The sequence below is a fragment of the Mercenaria mercenaria genome, chromosome 12, assembly GCF_021730395.1.
Source record: "Mercenaria mercenaria strain notata chromosome 12, MADL_Memer_1, whole genome shotgun sequence".
NCBI lineage: Eukaryota > Metazoa > Mollusca > Bivalvia > Venerida > Veneridae > Mercenaria > Mercenaria mercenaria.
The window spans coordinates 10383569-10409794 of NC_069372.1; the positions used below are offsets into that span (position 1 = coordinate 10383569).

Here is a 26226-nt window from a genome sequence, read left to right on the forward strand (position 1 = left end):
TACAGAAAAGTGGTCTCGATTTTTCCCTATGACTAGTAATGAAAAAGTTACAATATAAGCTATTTATAGTAACAACAAAGGGAAGTAATTCGAAAGAAGGGAACTGCGCATGACACTTCGTCTCATGATGGTGTATAATTGTGACAAGTTACATCAAAATCCCTCCATGCATGAAGAAGAAATGCTTCGGACAAAGTCATTCTTGTATCTGACCTTTGGCCTCTAAGTGTGACCTTGACCTTTGACCTAGGGACCTGGTTCTTGCGCATGACACTACGTCTCGTGGTGGTGAACATTTGTACCAAGTTATATCAAAATCCCTCTATGCATGAAGAAGACATGCTCCGGACAAGGTTTTCATTCTTGTATCCTTTGACCTCTAAGTGTGACCTTGACCTTAGACCTAGAGACCTGGTTCTTGCGCATGACACTCCGCCTCATGGTGGTGAACATTTGTGCCAAGTTATATCAAAATCCCTCTATGCATGAAGAAGAAATGCTCCGGACAAAGTTTTCATTCTTGTATCCTTTGACCTCTAAGTGTGACCTTGACCTTAGACCTAGGGACCTGGTTCTTGCGCATGACACTCCTTCGCATGATGACGAACAATTGTGCCAACTTTCATCAAAATCCCTCTATGCATGAAGATAGCAACCCCAGCTGATAAGCCATCACTGTTAAGAATTTCACAAAAAATCGATACCAGGTTCAGAAAATTCAAAATAAATCAATTTATTTCATAACTAACATTAAAAAAACTTATATGTAATAAATCAGTGATAAATTGCCTTTTTCATGGTATTAAAATAATTTATCTTAGAAAATAAATATTTTTATCACTATCAGTTAAACTGAATACATATCGATATTTTCGGCCGATTTTGTGTTTACCAGCTGTTGACACGCGCTCGTCGCGTGTATGTTGCATGACCCCGTATGCGGGTCATTTATCCTTAATTAATATTCATGAAATTTTACAACCAATCAGAAAACTGATTGCACTTCACTCCAAAACTTTCGTCATTCGCGTATGTTTACAAACAAGAAAGTTGTGATGACCTAAAGTCTCCGCCGTTTTGCGTAACAGAAATTCGTAAGTATGAAAAAACGAATAATGATCCTGAAAATATAATCATTTCTCTTTAAAATGATGCATTAAATATGAAAATCTGACAACGATAAAGTATCCGCATCTGCGATTAAAGGTGATGAGTTTTTCGAAATTAGCAGGCCGGCCGATGTTGCTTTGATCCGCCATTTTTAATTTACCGACGCGGTGAAATCCAATAATTTCGAACATCGATTTAAAAGTAAATAGTGGCTAAAAGAACAAAAATACTTTAAACAAACATGTTATATATTATAAAATGTAATTTTATTTTACGATTGTATGTTTAATTGAGTGTTTTATTATGTAAATCGAGAAAATCGATTTCACGGGCACCTGCTTTCATTACGATCTTGGTTGCGAGTAAATATTTGAAATAAAAAAGGTTTTAAACGTTCGAAATTATTTGATTTCTGTTATAATATTGCAGTTTTACACAAAAAATAAAGCAATATTTCAATAAGCAAAAGTTTGGTTTACGATTTTAATGTTATTACAAGGTTAAATCGTCTCAAATTACCACACTCGGAGAGGCAGTTTGCTAAAAATGTTTGAAATTTACCATTACGTTTAGAAGTTCTTCCCATATTTTATTTTATTATTTCATTTTGTTAAATAACTCTAATTATATAATTTTTTTCAGGTAACTGAAGTTTTCCACCTGTGTATCAAAGTCAACACTTCAGAAGCACCATATCTGGTTCCAGTAAAATAAAAATAATGAATAGTTGAAAATGGATGGTGAATTTATCGGTCCTTTTTGTAAAGAGCTTGGTTTACAATTACATACGATTGCTGATATCAAACCTTTGACAAACTGTCACATACTAAATGGTGTTGTCTTAGAATTGTATACGCAATACAGAAACATTTCAAAAGTTGTTGATGTGTTGGTACGTTTGAATCCTGAACTTTCGACCATCCATGTAAATACCTTGAAATCTAGAATCAACCGTATTGTTGAAATTAAAAAGAAACTGGTTTCGAAGAAAAAAGTAAAAGGTGTGACCTCAGTTGATGACCTCAAACGACAAATATTTGAGAATGTGCCAGTTAAAAAGAAACTGTATGTAACCCCATGTAAGAACTTGAACAAGTCTTGTGAGAATTCTTCCGCAGATCTTACAGATGAGATTGCGTTACTTAGTCCTAGAGGAAGTGAAATAGACACGATTCCTGTGAAACAATCAAATGAGAATGTGAGAGACAATGTGTCCCCTGATAATCTGAATAGCCCTGAACCCCACAATGTTGAAACTTTCAATAAAAATGAGAAGAAATCCCTAAATCTGTTTGACTATGAAATAAAAAAGAAGGCAAACTCTCTGCAACGTGTAGTGCATGAAATTGAATCGGCGAAAGAACATTTGAAAAGCCTAGAAAGCAGGATCGGTCACTATTCCGTCCGAAATGTAAATAAACGTGATGAGACGGCAAAGCGGAATTTGCATTTATTGCGGGAAACACAAAGACAGCTGCTGCGCCAGAAGAAACTAAATGATAGTGATAGTGAAACAATCAGTCAGTTAAATGAAAAAATTGAAACATTGAATTTAAAATCAGGCAATGAAATTGAAAAGCATGAACAAAAAAAAGTAAACGCTCAAAAATCAGCCAGCTACTACAAAGTAAGGGCATCAAAACTTAGAGAAAAACTGAAAAACGACAATGATGAACCCCTGAGAGCATTGAGAACCAAACTTGCGGAAAAAGACGCAAAAATACGAGAACTAGAAGCAAATTACTTGATTCTTCAAGATGAATTACGTGAAGGTAAAATTGAAACGAGAACAAAAGATGGAGCCTTCACTGATAATGTCCGGCTTTGTGTAGTTGAATTAAGTGGTCTTGAAGTGGCGGTTGAAAAAATCCCTGAAGTTGTAAGAACTGTTTCCAAACATTTACATGGTGTTGATACATGTAGGTCTGATCTACCATCAAGTACTACCGTCCAAGCTATTGTTGATGAAGGACATTTCCTAGCTAAAACCTTTATCTCCCAAAAGCTGTCTGAAACCGAGAACTGGGGTTTAAACCGCGATGGCACAACCCGTAGAAAACAAAAGATTCTTGACACTTCTGTCACATTAGCATCTGGAGATATCCTCAGTTTAGGGTTTACTAGAGTCGCCCATGAAACAGCCGAAACAATAAACAATATGACCAAAGACCATGTTACTGAACTTGCAACGTTAAACCAATGTCTATCAACTGATGAAAGCGTAGAACATTTTGTGAAGGAATCATTAGGCAAGCTGGCCTTTACTATGAGTGATCGAGCCAGCAATGAAAAGAAGGCAGACCGACTACTTGATGAATGGCGAGATGAGGTCTTGAGCAACTGTGGTGAAACGCAACAAGATAAGGTCCTTCATTTCCATTGCATGGCCCACGTATTACTTGGTTTTCATAGATACATTTGTAAGGATCTCAAAGATCACGAGTCGAAGTTAACTGAACAAGAAGCGCTTGGACGTGATGGACTCTCTGTGTTTTCATGCTGGCGAACAAAAGGAACAGTAGTTGAAAGGGTCTTATTGACAACATCAGACGTATTTGGCCCCTCTGGCGACCACCATGGCGTAAGAGATTTGTGGGAAGCCTACTGTGCTGCAAATGCTATCAAATCAATAATAGGCAATTACAAAGACAATAGGTTTAACGCGTTGTTTCAAACGGCTGCCGAAATATTTCTACACAGAGCCCATTTTATCCATGTCCTAGAAACTGTCAAATCCCCAAATTTAAAGCTGAAGTCTGTCATTGCAGACCTGAAGGATGATCGTATTTTTGCCAGCATTCAATGTCTTGGTCTTTTCTACCTGAGAGTCACTGGCCCATATTGGGCCCTTATCACAAACTCCGATGTCCCGTACCTAGAACTTCACAAGGAAGTGTCCGACATGAGAGATTACCTTGCGGTGTTAGAAACTGATCCTGCTGCCATTCTTCAGCGTAACAAGATCTGGAAGGATATCCATGTACAGTATGAAAAAACTCTATCAAGTTCCTTAGAGGAGCTAAATGAAAAGAACAGAGAGGCTGTGTTTGAATCAGTTAAACTTGTTGCAAATGCCATGACCAAAACAATTGAAAAACAGTTAGTAGACTTCATAGAAGATGGAGCATTTTCAGATACCCCCTCAAAAGAAGACCTACAAAGAACCTTCTTCGCCCACTCAACAAACTTGGGTTGTGAGCACCATTTTGGCGATCTTGATAGCAGTCAGCGCCGCAGGCCGAGTGCATCAATGCACCATCATTCCTCAGTGCAACTCCTTAAAAGAAATAGAACAAATTTAATGAGCTGGATTGCCGATATGCCAGAAAGTGAAAAAGAAGCACTGTTAAAATCAGCAAGAAGCGGTGGAAAAAAATTGCGTGAAAAACATAGAAGACAGGAAAAAAATGTCCTAAATGAAATAAATGAAGAAATGACCAAAAAATGTGACAAAGTGAAAAGCAAACGCAAAGCCAAAAATGACCTAAATTCTAAATGTGGTAAGACAAGAAAATGTAATGAAAATTCCGCAGAAAATGAACTTCTTGAACTTCTACCAAGCTTTGATGAAATAAATCAAAATGAATATGTAGCAATTGCTTATCAGGACAGATGGTATCCTGGTGTTGTGTTAACTGCACAAAATGAAAAAAAAATTCTTGTAAAATTTATGGCACCAACAAGGAAGCCCGGTTACTTCATCTGGCCAGGTAGAGAAGACGTCCAAACAGTAGAACACACTTTTGTTTTAAAGGCTGGATTTATTCCAGATTGTGTGAATTCAGGCAGAATGTGGTTCATCAATGACAGTCACTGTATTCAAAAAATATTTGAGAAGTTCAAAAATGTGTACTTTTGAAAACTGAAAACTTATTGTAAAATGGTTGTGCAAGAAATGTAAGAGATTTACATATTACAGAAACTTGTAAAGGTTGTAAATGTATATATATTATATAGCTATAATGTGAAAACTGATGTAAGATTGTTATGTGAGAATCTGTATGATTAAATGTAGACTTACTGTTTCAGGAAGTAAAATATTTCTGTGGAATATTTCTGTTTAGGGTAAATGATATTGCACTTGTGTATATATAATGTGTCATAAAATGTATCATATAATTAAGGTAGAATCAGCTACCTTTAGCAGGTCATTACATCAAATAGCAATTTAATGTTTGATTATATTGCATAACTGTACACTGTTGATTTTCTCTGTTGGTTTACATTCATGCAGAAATGAAATATGAAGTGAAGAAAAATAAACTTGAAATTTTATATATGCTTTGTTTACTGTGTTGGACACAGTTAGTGTCCTGCTATAGTTAATGCCCTTTAAAAAAAGCTTGTTAAAAGCAGTAGTAAATGATCTCTCTGCATTCCAAATTTCATCAAATTATCTCAAATAATAAAAAAGTTATGGTGTTTTTAGTATTGACTTTGTCGAACAAGTAAAAGTTTCGGTGCCGTCTCCGCGCTCGCGTTTCCTTATAAAGTATACAGTAAAAAATTCTGAAAAAGCGCGCATTTTTACACATTTGAAATAACCATAACTTTTTTATTTTTTAAGATATTTTAAAAAAGTAAACTGTTCTGAAAAGCTCTAAACTAGCCCTGTCAAATGCAATTAATTACTCTATAAAACAAGTTAGTGCAAAAAATGACCTGGGGTTGCTAATGAAGAAGATATGCTCCGGACAAAGTCATTCTTGAATTTGACCTTTGACCTCTAAGTGTGACCTTGACCTTAGACCTAGGGACCTGGTTCTTGCGCATGACACTCCGTCTCATGATGGTGAACAACTGTGCCAAGTTTCATCAAAATCCCTTCATGCATGTAGAAGATATGCTCCGGACAAGGTCTGTGGACGCCGAACGCCCGCCCGCCAGGGGCATTCCCATAATACGTCCCGTTTTTCAAACGGGCGTATAAAAATTATATGGTTATAGTTTTCTATAGGAACCCAAGGTGTCTAAATTATAGCATTGAAATTTTAACTAAATTCAAATGTATATGCTTGTAAATGAATCTTGTAAAATCTAGTTTTGCGATTCAAAACTGTTCATGTGTGAGTACCGAAATATTCTTTACACAATTTTGCATTTACTTCATTTTTTGGATAGTTTTCGAAACAATTACCCATTATCCAGACCATTCTGCCCTAATTTTTCACCCATATCTCCCACCATTACACCTGGTAGTGCCATTAGATTCTGATCTCTGATTGGCACGACAAATGAATGAAGACCGTGACATTTCCCGTCAGCAGTGTACAGTTGTGCATAGACAATAGCATGTGTGGCATTCTTTCCCATGTTTCCTGACCATATCTTACATGCTTCAAAATCTGGTGTGTTTATTTCAAACTCCTGTAAAAATCAGAAATATAACAAAAATTGAAAATGGATTTGCATTATTTCTTAAAATTTACCAAAAAAAGAAAAAAGAGGGCCATGAAGGCCCTGAATCGCTCACCTGACCTTTTGACCTAAAGATTATCAAGATTAACATTCTGACCAAGTTTCATTAAGATATGGTCATAAATGTGGCCTGTAAAGTGTTAACTAGCTTTTCCTTTGATTTGACCTGGTGTCCTAGTTTTTGACCCCATATGACAAAGATTCAAACTTGACCTAAAAATCATCAAGATTAACATTCTGACTGAGTTTCAAGAAGATACAGCCATAAATGTGGCCTCTAGAGTGTTCACAAGCTTTTCCTTCGATTTGACCTAGTGACCTCGTTTTGACCCCACCTGACCCAGATTTGAACTTGACCTATAGATCATCAAGATTAACATTCTGTCCAAGTTTCATTAAGATATGGTCATAAATGTGGCCTCTAGAGCATTAACGAAGTTTTCTTTTGATTTGACCTGGTGACCTAGTTTTTGATCCTACATGACCCAGATTCAAACTGGACCTTAAGATCATCAAGATTAACATTCTGACCAATTTTCATGAAAATACAGTCATAAATGTGGCCTCTACAGTGTTAACAAACTTTTCCTTTGATTTGACCTGGTGACCTTGTTTTTGACCCCAGATGGATTAACATTCCAGCAGTACTGGCATGTCTCCAACAATTGATAATGATTTCAGCACTAGATCTCTCAAGGAAGCAAAAAAATTCTCCCATAGACAGTAATGATGTCACAGTTATAGACTTCTCATGGACTTAAAACTAGACTTCTCATGGAATTAAAATACCCTCATGAACAGTAATAATTTCACAGTAACATACATGACTGTGTATTTTCTAAGAGTCTAGAGTCATGCGTAAGAGGCATAAGTACCTGTGTTTTGGGATCATATGTTGCTGTTGTCCTCATGGCCTTTGTGTTGCTCCCATGACTCAACTCTGTCAGAGCAAAGCAGCCAAAATTCTGCAATAAAAGGTACACAGTTTTCTCTCCAAAATCTTATATCTCATTAAGGTTGTTTTTGCAGATTTGAAAAAATTGAAGTGGTGGAATAATCATTAGATTTTATAAAAAAAAAAAACAGATTAAAGCCTGGGTCCAGCATACGAAAACATAAATCAAAACAAAAACTAGAGCTATCATTAATGGCAATTAATACCTCTAGACACTGCTTTGATATGCGGAAAGAAACATGAGGTGTCTGAATCTCATATAGTTGAGCTAAAAATCTTACCTCAAACTTTTTGTTCTTCTCAACAAAGTCCAGGTGCCTACTTGACCCTGAGGCCATTACAGTCCCTCCAAACATCTAGAGAAAATTATTAAAACAAAACCCAAACATATAAATTAGTAATATTATTCTGATTCAATCAAACACATATACATTGATAACAGAATACACACCAAAATAAAACTTTAACATTTGAAGTTTGTTTTCTACAGTATTTCTATATTAATGCAACAGCTGTCTGTTAACTATTCAATGCTCCTGGATTCTGTACCATTACTACCATGTTCTCTGCAACTGACAATTTCACTCAGATGATGAAGACAAATAACTTCAGACGCATTGTCTTCTCATGGATTCGTAGCATCAACCTAACTGTGACCTACTGATCTTCATTTGTTTGTTTTGGGTTTAACGCCATTTTTCAACAGTATTTCAGTCATGTAATGGTGGGCAGTTAACCTAACCAGTGTTCCTGGATTCTGTACCAGTCCAAACCTGTTCTCTGCAAGTAACTGCCAACTTCCCCACATGAATTATCAGAGGTGGAGGACGAATGATTTCAGACACAATGTCTTTTATCAAATTGTCACGGAGAACATACGGCCTTTGGTATTACACTACTGTAATAAAGCTTTGACATTAATGTTGTTTTAAGTATAGGAGACATAGGTGTAACTGACTTTGTCTATAATAGGTAAAGAAAGATTAGAAGAAATCTGATTTTTCAGCAAGAAAAGTTAACATGTGATAAAAAGAATATTACATTTGTGTCTTTCAACACTGAACTTATAAACTTGTTAAATAAAACTGTTAAAATGCTCGGCAGAGCCTCGCATTTTACTATTTTCTTCAACTTGTTCAAAAAGACACTCCTGTAATATCCTCTATTTAAGTGTATGCTTAAAACTGACAGAAAAATTATTCCTGATCCTATAGAAGTTCACATCCCAGGGCAACAAAACAAAGTTTTGATTCATTAATGTGTCCATACGAGTTTAAAACAGCAATTTTCTGAATCTTAACACCATATGCACTTACTGAAATCCAAGCTTAAATCTTACATGTATGAATACCTGCCACATGATGATGTATAAAATCTCAAACTCTATTAAATACACATTTTTTTAATTTCCTTGTATCGGTATTTTGTAAAATAAGATAAACTTTTCAACGACATTACCTCTGTGTTAAGCTGGTACTTCGCACATAGTGACCAGTCATACATCCCCAGGCAGTCTGTCATAATTTGGTGCTTCAGGGGGTTTTGAAAAATGTCATCATCAGTGAGGAATTGATATTCAAACAGTTTCTTTGCTCGCAGGAAGTTCAGCTCTCTTTGCTTTTCCACAAGCAATGTTTCCTTGCTTTTGTGAAACAGGGGATCTTTTTCAAATGCTGTCCAAATTTTGTTCTGAAAAATTGGAAGCAGAAGTTTAAAATCTCAATTTATGAAATCATTCCCCGCTCCCCCCATAAACAAAAGATGCAATGATAAGTTATTGGTAGATTGGTTCAAAGGAAGTTATGAACAAGAGCTGTCGGATGACAGCGCGCTCGACTATTCGAAGAATTGATTGAAGAATGGGGTCAAAATATTTCCATAGTTTTTCAGACTAAACAAAAAAATGGATTAAACAAAAAATGTTCCTATATTTGTGGATTTCGATTAGTCTTGCACTAACTGGCAATGTGTGACCATGATGGCAAATATGTTAAGTTATATGTCTGGCAAAACATGGACTTATATGAAAAATTTAACTAATTTCCAAGTCCAAAAAGGGCCATAATTCAGTCAAAATAGTTGACAGAGTTATGTACTCTTGCCTAGAGATGGAAATCATGTTGATAAACTAGTGTTAAAAGTTTCAAAGCCACAGTTCAAATAGTTTTGACAAAACGCTGACTTGTTAAAAAAAACTGAACAAATTTCAAAGTCCAAAAAGGGCCATAATTCAGTCAAAATAGTTGTCAGAGTTATGTACTCTTGCCTACAGATGGAAATCATAATGATAAACAAGTGTTTAAAGTTTAAAAGCCAAAATGTCAAATAGTCTTGACAAAACATGGACATATATAAAACAAAACCAATTTCCAAGTTCAAAAAGGGCCATAATTCAGCCAAAAAGACGAGAGAGTTACGTACTCTTGCCTATTGATAGAGACTATTATACTGAACAAGATATAAAAGTTTCAAAGCCATATGTCAAACACTTTACACAAAATATAAACTGGTACGAAAAACTTAACCAAGAGTTCTAAGTCAAAAGGGGCCATAATTCAGTCAAAATGCTTGATGGAGTTATGTACTCTTGCCTACAACTGGACATTGTGATGGTAAACAAGTGTTGAAAGTTTCAAAGCTTTATCTCAAAAGACTTTGTCAAAATGTGGACTGGTATGAAAAACTTAACCAAGATTTCTAAGTCAAAAAGGGGCCATAATTCAACCAAAATTCTTGATGGAGTTATGTACTCTTGCCTACAACTGGACATGGTGATGGTAAACAAGTGTTGAAAGTTTCAAAGCTTTTTCTCAAAAAACTTTGTCAAAATATGAACTGGTACGAAAAACTTAACCAAGATTTCTAAGTCAAAAGGGGCCATAATTCAGTCAAAATGCTTGACAGAGTTATGTACTCTTGCCTATAACTGGACATGGTGATGGTAAACAAGTGTTGAAAGTTTCAAAGCTTTATCTCAAAAGACTTTGTCAAAATGTGGACTGGTACGAAAAACTTAACCAGGGTGTGACGCCGACGCCGTGGTGAGTAGGATAGCTCTACTTATTCTTCGAATAGTCGAGCTAAAAATGTTATAGAATACTCTTTTAGCATGCTTATGACATGCCCTAACAATGATCACAAAATTTGAAAAATATTTATTTATTTTTTTTGTTGGGTTTAACGTCGCACCAACACAATTATTGTCATATGGCAACTTTCCAGCTTTGATGGTGGAGGAAGACCCTAGGCGCCCCTCTGTGCATTATTTCATCACGAGCGGGCACCTGTGTAGAACCACCAACCTTCCATAAGCCAGCTGGATGGCTTCCTCACATGAAGAATTCAACGCCCCGTGTGAGGCTTGAACCCACATTGATGAGAAGCAATTGATTTGTAGTCAGCAACCTTAACCACTCAGCCACGGAGGCCCCCTGCAAAAATATGATTTTTTTTAAAATGACATTATGTTATTACTTTATGAATAAAAATATCAATTACCGGACAGCTAGAAAACATTCAGAGGTCAGATTAGCTGTCTGATAACTATACAGCTAAAATCCAGGCTAGACTTCCAGTTACCAGACCACTAGGCACCTCCTTCTTGAGCATGCTCGCTAGATTGTGATAATCCATAGTTCTATTTGCACTTTCAGGTGACCCTAGATTTTTCATTCCTGGTCTTTATTGAATAACTAGAGCTGCTTTCGAGAAAAGCGAATTCATGTCTCCAACAACTGCCTAATCATCTAAATAGTTATGTATCTGAGTTAACCATGCGTCAATACATGTATCACTGGCATCTGTGTACAGAGTGAATTTCAGTAATTCAACTGCCATAATTCTGAAGTGCCTGGACCGATTTGGTTAGTTATTGAACTTGGCCGAGGACTTATTGGCAAACACATTTTGTTCACGTTTGGCGAAGATCATATGAGAACTGTTTGACTTATTGGCAAACACATTTTGTTCAAGTTTGGTGAAGGACGGATGAGAAATGTTCGACTTAGAATGTGGACAAGTGTGTACAGAGTGATTTTCGGTAATTCAAGGGCCATAATTCTGAAGTGCCTAGGCTGATTTGGCTAGTTATCGAACTTGGCAGAGGACTTATTGGCAAACACATTTTGTTCAAGTTTGATGAAAATCGTATGAGAACTGTTTGACTAAGAGTGCGGACAAGATTTGTGACAGACTGACAGACAGGAGTCAGGGGTCACACTGGGAATTTTTTTCTCTGAGCCACTGCTTTTTCCGAAGATAAAATTATAAGGCCAACAACGGCGAAGCGCATAGCATTGACGTTCTTGTAGGACTACATTATATGTACCAAAGTACTCATACTACTCAAGAAATTAATGTAGTTATTACATATTAATCTTAGTAACCCTTTAAAAAGATATTTAGAAAATCAATTTGTGTTATTTTCTAAAATTATCATTTTTATAAACATCTGCCATTTAATAAAAAAATTCTGAAAATCACATTTAAAATAAAGATGTCAAAAAAGAAAAAAAAAGTTTTAAAAAAAAAAACAGTGTTTTATTTTGCACATTACCTATAAGTGGGTGGGGTTCGATGCCTTCGCATGTTTTATTCTCGAAAATTACTTCAAAATAAGAGCTCCTTTTGCAACATTTGTCATATTTTTCTTAAATGTAGACTTTTTATTGGCTTTTTATTAAGATTGCACTAAAAAATCTCGTCAGAAATATCCGAAAATCACGGTCGCGAAAACGGGTGACAAATTCGGAAAACGTAAGTTAGAATTAAATATTTGATAAAATACCTATGTTTTATTGCTTTTCTATCATCATAGCTGTTCAATACTTACAATTTCTGCTTGTCTAAAGCATTTTTATTTGTTTTTGCCCAAACTAACCCTCGGCAATCATAGAAAATTTGTCTAACGGCCGACTGCTCATAAAATCGTATCAAGTGCACAAAATGAAGATTATAATTATCCAGTTTGTTATTCAATAATCTAATTATCGCCAATTAACTGCCTGATCAAATAAAAAAAATTGCAAATTGGCTCCCTCCCTTTCAATAACGGATGTTGTGTCTACACAGATTATCAATTTTTCACACCTTTTGGTTCGTAAAACTGGCAATATTCGTAGTTTTGCAGACAGACATAGCTTCAGGCCATTTTCGCCAATTAGAAAATTTCTGAGCCACATTTAATTTTTTGTCGCAAATGGCTCAAGTGGCGATCGACAGCGTGACCCCTGGGAGTAAATCAATATATCTCCCACACCACTCTCCCACCACAGTGGTGTAGGAGACATAAATACAAGGGGTATTTTTTTTAATGATAGACATCTGTAGTCTTAGTGCGGTTAGCTTATCTTATCATAACAGAACCCTAGCCACTAGAAAAAGAGAAGCTTTACCTTGAACCTCAAGATGTCTTCACCATCAAGAAACATTCTCATTTCCTTCCAGTCAAAGGAGGCTTTTTTTCTGTAAACATCCAAAGGACCTGCAGGAAAATCCCGCATAATTTCGAGGCTGTAAACATCCTGATGCTCTTCCGTTTCTGTACCGGGGACAACCACTGAGGGGTCCAAGCCGTGCTTGGAAACGTTGTTTCCAACAATCTTGACGCTTCTCCGACTCATATTCAACTGAAGTTATGAAACTCGATTTTGATTTGTCAATTTTATCACATGAGTGCAAAACTGCACGTTTAATTGTTTATTTATCAGAAAATTGATAGCAAAGTGCAAAGTTTTCTTTCGCAGGAAGTTGACACCACTTCGTATCTCCTTTCTGGAGAGTAGAAATAAAAAACGCGGTTGGGACAGAATGCGAAATGATGTCCATTCCGCGAAATGGACTTTTAAGTTATGAAATCAATAATTTCATTAATGAATATGATATGAGGTGATTATCAGTCACTTTAGAATCTGTCCGTAGCTATTCTCGTTATTTGGGCATTCTTTTATTTATCGATATGGTAGCATAGATATATTTTCCTCGCCAGGTTTAGAAAATGCGGGGGGTGTGTGGGGCAGCAGCCCCCCAATTATGAAATATACAGACTAAAAAAGCCTTACCTTTATTTAAACCATACAGGTACTGGATATTGCAAATTATGCAGATTTTACCTACGGACAGATTCTAAAAGTGCTCCAAAACGTATTGTTGGCTCTTTTTATAGACAGCAGCCAGAGGATGATACATGTGTATTTCCTTACAGTATCTAGGCATACAGACACTAAAAAGAAAAATGGCGCGAAAAAAAAATGGTATCGCATAATGGCGGATACAAATAGTCCTCAGTTTTTCTTTTGCTCTGTAGAGCTATTTTCCTTATTTTCTTTGCAAGTTTTTTTTGCTAAAATCACATGACAGATCTATGCTTGACATGTAGGTAGCAATTGCATAATGAAATAACAACATTACAAAATTTTTCATGGAAACGTACATCATACACCACCAGTATAAGTTAGGGTCTAATTTTTTAGCTGATTTTGCAGTTTGTGTGTTTGACTGAAATTATTTTTCTTGCATCAAACATGACCCCCACTTTTCTTTTGATTTTTAGTTAGTACTGACAATATTTTTCAAGAAAATGTAGGTTACAGAAATTTAAAATGGGTCCTGATGTGTGCTGCGGTCATTGGAATTAGGTCAGTTTTATACAGAATAAAGAACAGCAACTATTTTAATGTGTTATAACCTCTAAATGAGTCTCATTGTAGAGTTAACAACCTTATTAATCGGCGGTGATTTTAACTTGGGCAACATTGACTTGAAATCATCCATCACTATTCCTTGTAAACCAAATGTCAAACAACATCAAGAATTATTAGATATCATTGCATTATGGCGTGTAATGTGTTATATCTTCTATATAATTATTGCCTATCTTTATATATTTATTCGATATCTTAAAATATTTATTGTAAAACAAATATGTTTCAATGTTTTCATATATTTTTTCTATCTTTTGAAACTAAGAACTTATTTTCGTACATAAGAACACAAAAAACTGAATCATCCACCATACATCCGCTTCTTGAAAATATCTTACTGAAAGCAGATACACAATCGGAAAAGCTAATATAATAATAAAATGATCAATTTCAAAAAGCATTTACTCCAGTAACTGCATAAGAAATACAAGACAAAGGTTCTAGTCCTCATCCAAAAATGCCTGACATTACTATCTCTCAAAAAGTAATTACTAAATCATTGTCAAATATAAATCACCATAAAGCCTCTTGCCCTGATGGTATACATGCTAAAATCTTGAAAGCATGTAAAGAAACTACAACACCAGTTCTTATTATAATTTTAATAAGTCTCTTGTGGAAGGCAAGTATGCAAATGTGTGCCCTGATTTTAAAAAGGGAGATAAACATGATGCCACTAATTTTTCTAACTTTTCCCTGATATGAAATACTTGAACATGTTATCTCTAGCAATGATATGTCTTTTTGGAAAGTAACAACTGTCACGTCTAAGGGTAACAATTGCTTGTTACTTAAAATACTATAGGTAACAGAAAAATAAACAAGCAACTATTGACAAAAACAAAACTTATCTTGAAGAGTAACAATTCAGATAGATCTACATTGAAAATGATTACTAGCCGTAAAATCCAATTATAATATGCAAGAATAGTCCAATGCCTGTCCTGGTTAAATATAAATCCAATCAGTAATAATTCATAGAATAATTAAGAAATAAAATATCTCAAGTAGTGATTTGTCGTTGAATAAAACATTGTTTGGAATTCAGATGCGAAGGAATTATATCACGAGGGCGCAGCCTGAGTGATATAATAATACTCATCTGAACGACAAACAATGATCTTATTCAAGAGCGGATCACTAAATGAGATATATTAGTTCGATTCTAACACGTTACCAAGGACTTTAAAGTGCATCCTTGACGGCATTCATTAAATATTTGCCCGCTTTCAATCGGTTTCTTTTCCAGCGCGCCGCTATGCCGTTTGACGCTATGACGTAATAATTGTGACGTCAGAACAGTGAATTGTTGTATAATAATTCACTGTTTTCAGCCTTCTTTGTTTAATAGGAAAATCAATCGTATCGTGTTAGAATATTAAATAATATTCACAAAATCCAAACTGACTTTAGTATATCCAAAGAATATAAAGCCTCTCTTCGGTGTTTTATATCCACAATGATAATGTATATCCATCAAATGTTAAATGTCCAAATTCGTAATATTTTGTTATTAAGAAATACAGGAAAGTTTTTCAATAAGATATTACCTAAGTTCTCCCATGTCCTCAGGCAGCTTCTTATTTAAAGCATCCCGGAAGGTTCCGGCACTTTCATGTATCACCAAGAATAAAAAGAAGATTCTGGAAGAATCCAGAATAACCAAGACTTTTAATTAGTGTAAACACCCAATTATGGAACCTTCTGGAAAACATAATAACTTATTGACATACATAATGTATCAAAACTAGGAAAGGTTTTACCAGTAAACAATGAATCAATATAAGAGAAATAATAAAATGAGGCAACACTTTCTTGTGAAAATAAAGTCAATTCTTTCATCCAAAACATTAGTAAGTCTCATAACAAAAACATCCAGACGGATACTATCATAATGGATTTTGCCAAAGCATTTGACAAAGTGCCACATAAACACCTACTGTATAAATTAAAATACTATGAGATAACTTGTAATGCTCTCAACTGGATTTCTGATTGTCTAGAGGATAGAACCCAGAAAGTAGTACTGGAAGATGAAATGTCACAGAAGGCGATGTAACCTCTGGTGTACCACAGGGCACAGCTCTGGGTCCTATCCTCTTCTTAATCTTCATCAATGATCTTGCCAACCCCTTTTAGACTTTTTGCGGATGATAGCATAATTTACAGAGAACTTAAAACTTTAAGTGACTCTAAGCTTCTTCAGTCTGATTTGGAAGTTGCTGGTAAATAGGAACAGGATTGGCTGATGCATTTCCATTCTAATATATGTAACATCTTTAGTATTACACAGAAAAAAAATCCATCTAGCTTTATTACAAACTACACCATCTTTGGAAAAGTTCAGCCATCAATGTATTTAGGTGTAAACACTCCAAAACAATTTGAAATTGGATAAGCACATAAACTAAATAACTAAAAAAGCAAATAATTCTTTTGGTTTTCCTTGATGATCTCTTCTTAAGTGAAAGAACATGCATATAAAGCTATAGTATGATTCATGTACTATTTCGGACCCGCATACTTAAAGCTATATAGATCAAATTGAAAAAGAAAAACACCATACAATCTTATTCAGCGCCTACATATAATCTTCAAAGTTATGACGGAGTGTAATAACTAGAAGAAGAATAAGAAGATACAAAGTGATATATGTACTTTTCCCCCATTTATATGACTGAAATACTGGGATTTCAAAAATAATAAAATTCATTATCTACGCACAATATCCCTCAAAGGTCTTGTTTTGCGTATAAGGCCTCTTACAAATTGTCTTAAAGATTCGTTCGCGTACTTCAACGATAATATATAGAATAAAATATCTGCTAAACTTTAAGAAATGCAGGACATTACAAACATTATTAATTGAATTTCAAAACATTTTATCAGCTTACGGTCCATGCAGTGCGTATAGAATATGGTTTTATATGTGTTACCCTGTACGTTTGTAAATGCTAATGTTCCTTTCTTTTTCACAATGCTTTTTATCATATCAACATGGCATTAACAATTTGGTAAAAGCTAGTCTTTAACATCAATTTACTACGTTTCAAATATTTTTCACTTTGCTTTACTGCGTGACAATAGGAACGTTCTGTTGTTTTGGTTCAAAAGCGAAAGAAGAGTATTTCTAACACAATGGCGTTTGAGACGTGCTAGGTAAGACTAACCATTGTAAATTATTAATATTTGTTAGTACACGCACGTGTTTTTATTCTATTTGGAGAAGCTTTCGGTTGACTGTTTTTCTGTCAACGATTGTTCCATAGAAACAAAGTTGTCAAATATTATCAATGTTTAAAAACTCATTTCTTAGAAATAAATGTCTATTGAAAAATATATTAAATCAGCGGCGTAGTATGGAGATATTTTTTGCCCCATCTTTTTTTTTATTGATTAAAAGGGACCATGTTCTCTTCGAGCCCTCCACATATTATCTCCAGTGATCTTCATCTTATCTCGAGCACACCGCACCTTTCCCTAGCACTGCATCCATTATTTCTTCAAATTTACGTGAAGATTTCGTTAATTGTGAACATTCATATGCTAAAAAGCCAGCTGTAATAGGTTGTTATAATAGTATCTTAATTTAATATGGGCCTGTATTAAAGCGCCTCATGACATCCGGCCTTTTAAAAACCCGAGAGACGAATACTAGTACATCACAAAAATATTGTTATAAAGCAATGTCAGCAATAAGGAGTTCATCAAAAAGGAGTCAAGGTCAAACCTGATACAGGTCAAATTTCATTGTTCAAAAACAACTGATCTTATTTGTACATATGTCGTACAAAGTCAGTAATGAAGATCGTTTTACGAAACGTCAAGGTTTAACCCTGAAAATTAAAGGTCCAAGTTCATTTTTGAAAAATAGCACATTTAGTTATTCCTTTTTGAAAAACATCTTACAATCTTTAGCCTCTGATATTATTTCACGTTTGAAATGAAAATGAATAACGAGTTATTCTGTATTTTACGGTGCCCCTAAAGTGACATGTTACACACTTTTTTTCCAATTAGGTAATGTGAGACTTTTTTTATTTCGTTTAAACGAAATGATTTCGTTTAAACGAAATAAAAAAAGTATCACATTACCTAATTGGAAAAAATGTGTGTAACATGTCACTTTAGGGGCACCGTAGTATTTGCTGGGGATTTCATGACTGTTGTTTGTTGTTTTTTAAAGTCAAGATAGTGGCTAAGGTTTCGGTAGTCGGACCTCTGGCCTCTGTGATTGGACCACGGCCCTCTAACTTCTAGCCTAGGTCTGGTTAACGATATATACTAGGCTGAAGGATTTTATTTATCTGACAAGTTCCAAGTATTTATTTCTTTTATATGCGAACCTGTTCAAAGTACACATCTTCTTCCAAAATGCATTGAAACAGGAATTAAACTTGATATGTTTCATTGTCAAGTTCTTGAAAATAAACAATAAAATCCACCAAACTTAATTAAATGAAATACAAAGGAAAAATAAACATGATGAAATAACGTTGTTAAACGCTCTTTTTACCATTTTCCCTTTTTCACAGTCTTTCACAGAACATATTGTGAAGAAAAGAATGATTGTGTCACAGTGCCTGAACTGGCTGCCTCTGTTTATAAAATAAGCGGACCTTCAACACTTATTCTCCGATTTTCATATCGTTTTACTTTCTTCTATGTTTTAGCAAGGTTGATCTTATTTCGTGTTTTAAAATGTTTGCAATTTCGCTTTTATTAGTTATAAAATAACATTCACTTTCAAATTTTCAATGTAATTCTGGTGAATCTATTCATAGTACACCCCATATACAGTCGCTACAGCAATCAACGTAGGGTTTCTGTACGTATATGACGCATAATCGTCTGTGTCCTGGTTCCAAACGCCTCTACTCACTATTTCTAGTCCTTGACGTTTATTTTCCGTAATACATACATTGCAGACGATTTTATAGCGTGGGAAATCCATTGCCTTGACTTTACTCTTGATCTCCTCTGTCAGTTCTGTTGCTATGATACGGCACCCGTCTGGTGTATATTTCACAGTTTTCAGTTTCCTTTCTAACGTTTCTTTCATCATATTTTCCACTCTCATTGGCGCGAAGTATTTACCCTCTTCTGGTTCAGTTCTGTAAGTGTTTTCAATTTTTATCACGGGTCTGTCAACTTTCTCGCTGTGCAGGCTATTCTTTCTAGCCAGTCTGTGCCATGCTCTTGTTGCTACGACAAATTTGAAAAAGTTTATTTTTGGTGGCGGTCTTCCATTTCTGTCAGATCTTTGGGACGCTTGGTCTCCACTTGGATGAGAGCGTCTAGACGACAAAGAAACTTTACATCCCTGAAATATAAAACGTTCGAAATATGTAACTAGTATCATAAGATATTATGGCATAAATGTCGAACTTGTTACTGAACAAAGAGATGATCGTCATTTCTTAGGATCTTTCGGACACATGATCTCAAGTATCAAGCAAGAATGTCTTTAAGGAAACACAGACTTCTAATTTCTGAATTTCTAAACCAGATATACAAAATTTGTGAAACCAGGTCACTCACCATCAGATGATGAAAGAAATATTTTCTTAAGGAAGTTTATAGTTTCTTCTAATGTATTTGTCTTAAAGATTTGAAAATACATAGGACTAATAATCGTATTTTATAAGCAGAGTTTTAGGAATAATTTTGTACGTTTAGCATATTAAGCAGTTGCAAAACAGTATGTTGTGAAGCTACCAAACGAACCAGTACATGTAGATATGATATGTCATTTACATTTTTTTTCTACATGTCTTTGCACCGATCACATTTCATGCTTAAAGGTAGAAAAGTACTTCCAACCCCCTAGCCGAAATATTAAAGACGTTGCAAACTTATGAAATTGCTTATCATTGCCTTTGTCCATATTAATTTGTTCTCAAAATTTATAATTTTGTGTTTCGCAACAAAAATATAAATATGTTCGACCCATATAACACATAAGGACTGATAAGATATAATAATGTAGAGTTCAGAAAGATTAAAGTTAACAATTTCTGTGCTAAAATATTTGCATCTGTAGAACTTAAAACGATTTTCAAATCCACTCATTGCAGGTCAATAACTTTGATGGCTTTTGTTAACTCCTAGATAAGTCAATAGTTAGCTTGCCAATATTGCTGTAATAAAACCAGTAAGTAACACCCATCTTTCAAGTATCAGCGAAGATTGTAAGTTATTGCCAATTTAAGTTGAACATTTACCTTATGAGATGCAAAACTTGCGTATCATTCAAAACTTCTTTAAGTCTTCATAACAACAACGTTTCTATAGGCTTTGTAGAAGCTTTGAAATGATCGCTCAAATTTTTGTCGCAAGTAACATTCTGTCACCGTCAATTTATCAAATTTAATTAAATTTTGCTGTATTACAAATTCTGATTTCATCTACTGAAATGTAACATAAGTAATAAATATTGTAAATCACAAAACATTGAAGGGCTTTAACCCTTATAGCTTTCTGGCGGCAAGTGAATCTGCCTTTGTGGCCAGTGCAGACCAAGATCAGCCTGCATGGATGGATGTGCAGGCTGATCATGGTCTGCACCGTTCGTCATTCAGTCAGTATCTTTTTTTGGTAAGCACCCCTTTTAACAGTTAATGGTACTGCCCAAATTGAAAGATGGACAAGTTCATTATAGAAATTTAGCAGTGTCAGGGTTAAATAATCACACACGTACATAATACAAGTTTAGTTCGGTACGTACATTTCCCTCATTTCCAATTTAAAATTGCTTGCAACGTCTAACCGCCAAAATATCATTTATGCAAAATTAAGTACTTAAATACATACATTGCTTTACATTGTCATTTGCAGAAATTTATGTAGTATTCAGGTGATAGTTTTCACTTAATTCTTATTTTCATTGGATGATTTTCACTTGAATGTGCAAAGTTCTTTTATTTTAGTTGGAATATTTTCCTTAGAAATAATGTACAATATTCAAATAATAGTTTTCACGTACAAGTAAATGTATTTAAACTGGAGACTGATTTTTGTTTTCGCGAAAGAATTAAGTACTGTTTTCGATTAAATTTTCCGGATGTGTCTTATTATATTTCGGATGAAGATTTATTATGCAATATAGTTGTACATAATTACATATAAGCATGGGATATTGCGTGCAGCGAAAAGCATAAACACTTCAAGCTGCAAAATCGTCAATAAAATCCTAATGAAATACAAGTGAAACAGAATATGAGCCGCGCCATGAGAAAACCAACATAGTGGCTTTGCGACCAGCATGGATCCAGACCAGCCTGCGCATCCGCGCAGTCTGGTCAGGATCCATGCTGTTCGCTTTCAAAGCCTATTGGAATTAGATATATTGTTAGCGAACAGCATGGATCCTGACCAGACTGCACGGATGCTCAGGCTGGTCTGGATCCATGCTGGTCGCAAAGCCACTATGTTGGTTTTCTCATGGCACGGTTCAGATGATTTGTCTCCGTTCTTGTCAGATAAAAGAGAACACGATATTAAATATTTATTCATTGTCTTTCATTTGAGGGTAAAGACGTTTGTGAAAATACAATTCTGTAATTCAGCTTAACATAATATATGCATGGTCGTGTAATGTCATGTCGCAATATCAGTTTTTAGGAAAAGCAAAAGGTGCATTATACATAACTCTGTTTTACAATGATCACGTTTGCACAACAGACAGTTTTCGTATTTAAAAGGCTCGTCATAAATGCATGTAGTTTTAGGTTAACCTTTAGCCCGATTCTGTCTTGATCATGGTCTGCACTGTTCGCTGTTCAGTCAGTAAATTTTCATTGAACACGTGCACCCCATCGAATAATTAATGGTACTGCCCTAAATTGAATGATGAACCAGTCCATTATAGAAATTTAGCAGGCTTAAAAGGTTATTTGTAAGACAAGTCCTATATCATATCAATCGCCATCATTTCCTGACCTCTCACTCACAGCTAGCGCTCTCGAGACGTTTGGAAAATGCGTTTATTTAAACGGATAGACTACAATGCATTGGTGAATACATTAGATATTATGTTCCCTAAGAAATTCAAAAGTAAATATTAGTACATAATATCTTGAAAAAAAAATCACATCATTCTGAAGAAATCATCTTAATTTATTGTCTCTCAGTTTCTGGAAAAGGGCTTAGCTTAATCTTTTTCAAATAAAAGATACTGTTGCTGGACGAACACATACCAATGGTTACTTTTAATGATTTTCGACTGCAGCAAGAACTAAAAAAAGAAGTCTAGTATGTCGACATTTAACTTAACATTGTAGGTGTTTCACTAAGGCGGATTTGGAAACTGATCATATGATATATCTGCGTGATCTTTGATCATAAACACGTATTTTGTGTAAGGAATAAAATACACATTCGTAATTTTTATCAAGCTTTTCATATCTGAACTGTGTTGATTGATATAAAAGTTTCGATTTCCTCCCTTCGCTGTAATTGGTATCCATGCAGCAATATTCTAACGTTTGTTTACCAATACTCTGTTTTTAACCTGTCATGAATGATACCGAAGAGAATGTACTTACAACTCCTAAAAGCTTCATCACTTTGGCTCAAGTTTTACGCCATTTTCCAAAGCTGATAATTAATGCGGAAAACACTACCTTAGTAATTAACCCATGCTGGATAGGGCTGATTCTGTCTTTGCGACCAGTGCACGGATGTGCAGTCTGATCAAGATCTGCACTGTTCGCTACTCAGTCAGTACTTTTTTGGTAAACACCCCTCTAACCAGTTGATGGTACTGTCCATATTGAAAATTGGACAAGTTCGTTATAGAAATTTAGCAGGGTAAGGGTTAAAGCTCAAGGGTTATACAGCTGACGTTGGAGACGAGTTTAAAAAGTTAGCTTTGTCATCGGTCAGTTTCAAGACTGCATTCAGAAACGATCTATCAGATATTTTAGTTGAGACTGGTATTCGAATCAACTATATAACGTTCGTGTATTAAGAACAACTTACATTTTTGGAACCTTGACGTCGGACGGTAGATGAGAAATTTGGTTGAACTTTGTCGTGGTCTTTTAAGGCTTGGACTGTCAGCTTTTCATTTGCAGACATGGTGTGGCCTAGAAGAGAATAACTTAGTACCAGTGCATATCTTAGTAATAACACTGCTTTATTTTCATTTTGTCTGTTAAGGTAGTTCTGTATGTTCGAATCAAAATTTTTGCTACAATGTAGATTTTGATTTAACCCTGTTGTTTTTTTCCAAAACTTTAGGGTATACTTTAAGAAATTCGGCAAATAAAAAGAGTTGAGACTGCTATGTAAATTCAGTATGTAGAGCAAAAATCAGAATCGAGGTTAGAGATCAATTCCCAAAAGGCAAATGTTTTAAAGTTATGATTTGACAGAAGATGGTGCACGGGTCTGTCATTCTTCTACCATGACCCCGGATTCATGTTGGGAAGTTTCAGCTACTTGCGGAAAACAGGTAAGTACTGGTATATAATCTAGAAAATCTGGTCTGGATAAAGTATTTCTGCACGTTCGGATCAAAATCTTTTCTACAATTAAGAATTTGCTTAAACCCTTAATACAAAGGCTTTCCGGCAAATAAAAAAGATAGAGCCGCGTGCTTGAAATTTTTGGCTAGATTGATTTTAAAAACTTGGACCTTTCACAAGTTTTCATTATGGGCGTCTATGGGAAAATCACAATTTTAATAACATTTTCACGAATACAAATATTTCTGAAATGTAGATTTTAATGAAACTTCTCACAGTCGTAAATAAACATATGATCTATAATATAGTGACATAAACTTGTTTTTAGATAACTGCCCATGATTATAGAGATTCGCACAGTACACGGTGATTTTAGGACATTACTGTCAAACCTGTCTGTAAAGACCACCTTTGGGAGAAACAAAAAGTGGTCTTTATTGACAGGCAATCTGACTAAAGTACATCTCCTATATTACGCTACGCATAGGATCTGAAAACGACCTATTCATTGCCTCGTTCTGACGGCTCTTTCGCTAGCCAATCAGACGACATCTTGCAAATCTACATGTAGCATTGACTTTTGATATTTACAACTCTTATGTCGTATTGTATCAGATAGCCGGTTAGCTCAGTCGGTAGGCCACTTGCTTTGTAAGCTAGGGGTCCCGGGTTCGAGTCCCGGAATAACCGCATATTTTTCTTATCCTTTGACAATCGAACAAGTCGTCTGATTGGATAACATAAAAATAGCAATAATGGAAATCCAAAATATACAGAAGACGAATGTGAATAGGTCGTTCTCAGATCTTCGTTTAGAAGATCAAGTACTTTAGTCAGATTGTATTGACAGGTTAAAATACACTAAATGTTAGAATAGGAAACAAAACGATCGGTCTTTAGAGCCAGGTGGTCACTGTTCAGAGGTGGTCTTTAGCACAGGTTTGACGGTATTTGGAATTATTCAAAGGTTTACGTTCTGATATTTTATCTTTACAAATATAGTTACGTTGCCGTGATAATAAATTTACTCATGGGTTGCCATTAATTCATAAAACGATTTTCATTTGCATATACCAAGTCCTGTCTCCGGATAAATTACGTTGCTACCAGTTTAGCAAACGTATAGAACTCCCAAGTGCAGTCAAATGAACTGCAACATTATTGCGTATATGCAGAGTTATTCACTGTTTTAAAAGGTTAACTGCATCGTGCAAAAAGTGAAACACCCCTAAAATAGCTTTTATATTTATTATATGCATTCCGCATATAATGTAACAAATTCAATAGAAAGGGGTCAGTATAAAAGACAGTAAATATGGACTTAGTAACAAGAGGTTGTAGGATTATACCACTTTAAACTTTAGTGACATTAATATTTTCGATGCTAAGTCTCTAGAATATATATATACCTATAAACTCGGCCATCATAAATTATCCAAAAGACAAAAAAGAAAAAAAGAAAGAGAAAAGAGAAGAAAAAAAAGAAAAAGAAGGAAAAAGAGAAAAAAAAGAAAGAAAAAAAGAAGAAAAAAAAGAAAGAAAAAAAAAGAATATAACGTAAAAATTAATCAAACCTAATTTAAATTAATCTACATTCAGAACTTTTCAATTTATTAAAAAAATTGAAAAATGAATGCGTACTGTAGTTTTGTTTATAAGCGATTGAATACTTTTGATTCATACCTTTCTTCTCAGAAGATCCGTTAAAGTCACAAAAACTTTAATAACATTTGATACAATTATCTCTTCAAGTTGAACTTCTACCTGACACGTTTGTCCTGTATAAAACTTACCCTCGGAGATCTTATCAATGATTAATTAACTTTCAACAATTCGTCAATTTAATTTTCTCTTGTTTAATTATCTCTTATCGGTAGAAAAATCCGCAACCCATCTCAAATTTCACGAAACTGACTTGTATCAATCACATTAGGGCCTATATTGGTAAACATGAAAGTGAGATCAAATTAGGTCTGATTAAAATTTGGGTTTAACGATGCTTTTGTTCGACCCTAATCAGTGGTCCTGTAGATATTTATGTGGTATGAAATAGATTTTATTTTTTTCATTTTGTTGGGTTTAACGTCGCGCCGACACAATTTTAGGTCATATGGCGACTTTCCAGCTTTGATGGTGGAGGAAGACCGCAGGTGCCCCTCCGTGCATTATTTCATCACGAGCAGGCACCTGGGTAGAACCACCAAGCTGGGTGGCTTCCTCAAATGAAGAATTCAACGCCCCGAGTGAGGCTCGAACCCACATCGATGAGGGGCAAGTGATTTGAAGTCAGTGACCTTAACCACTTGGCCACGGAGGCCGTGGTATGAAATAGAAGCAATGACTATTACAATGTATTAGATCTAACATTTGTACCAGAAAGAGAATTCCTGACTCCAAACGAAACTAAACGCAAAAAGAAAAATAAAGATAAAAACCATATGGATAGCTTAACTTTGCATGTGTGTTTTTATAAAAGCTTTGAGAATCAGAGAGTTGTTTTTCATAAAAAATAATTTCCTTAAATGCCTCACTTAAAATCACGAACGTAGCACGTCATTATGTATATATGTAT

At 35.0% G+C, this 26226-nt stretch overlaps 3 protein-coding genes across 3 annotated transcripts in view; 1 reads left to right on the top strand and 2 right to left on the bottom strand.

The window, feature by feature from the left end:
* LOC123534499 (peroxisomal acyl-coenzyme A oxidase 3-like) overlaps positions 1 to 13250 on the bottom strand; it is a 31094-nt gene extending 17844 nt beyond the window's left edge. Inside the window, exons 1-5 of the mRNA XM_045316779.2 lie at positions 12877 to 13250; positions 8942 to 9172; positions 7765 to 7839; positions 7404 to 7493; positions 6248 to 6477 (exon numbers count right to left, since the gene is read on the bottom strand). Coding sequence (XP_045172714.2) covers positions 6248 to 6477; positions 7404 to 7493; positions 7765 to 7839; positions 8942 to 9172; positions 12877 to 13104 — 854 coding nt within the window. The 5' untranslated portion in view covers positions 13105 to 13250. The remainder of the gene's footprint in view (positions 1 to 6247; positions 6478 to 7403; positions 7494 to 7764; positions 7840 to 8941; positions 9173 to 12876) is intronic.
* On the top strand, positions 697 to 5728 carry LOC123547228 (uncharacterized). Its single transcript, XM_045334156.2, has 2 exons — positions 697 to 1094; positions 1753 to 5728. The coding sequence occupies exon 2, from the start codon at positions 1844 to 1846 to the stop codon at positions 4967 to 4969; it is 3126 nt and encodes a 1041-aa protein (XP_045190091.2). The 5' UTR covers positions 697 to 1094; positions 1753 to 1843; the 3' UTR covers positions 4970 to 5728.
* Positions 13251 to 18338: 5088 nt separating the features above from the next.
* LOC123535506 (dynein light chain Tctex-type 5-B-like) lies at positions 18339 to 23269 on the bottom strand. Its single transcript, XM_045318221.2, has 2 exons — positions 23167 to 23269; positions 18339 to 19507 (listed from the first exon to the last, which is right to left on the bottom strand). The coding sequence occupies exons 1-2, from the start codon at positions 23263 to 23265 to the stop codon at positions 18959 to 18961; spliced, it is 648 nt and encodes a 215-aa protein (XP_045174156.2). The 5' UTR covers positions 23266 to 23269; the 3' UTR covers positions 18339 to 18958.
* Positions 23270 to 26226: the final 2957 nt, after the last annotated feature.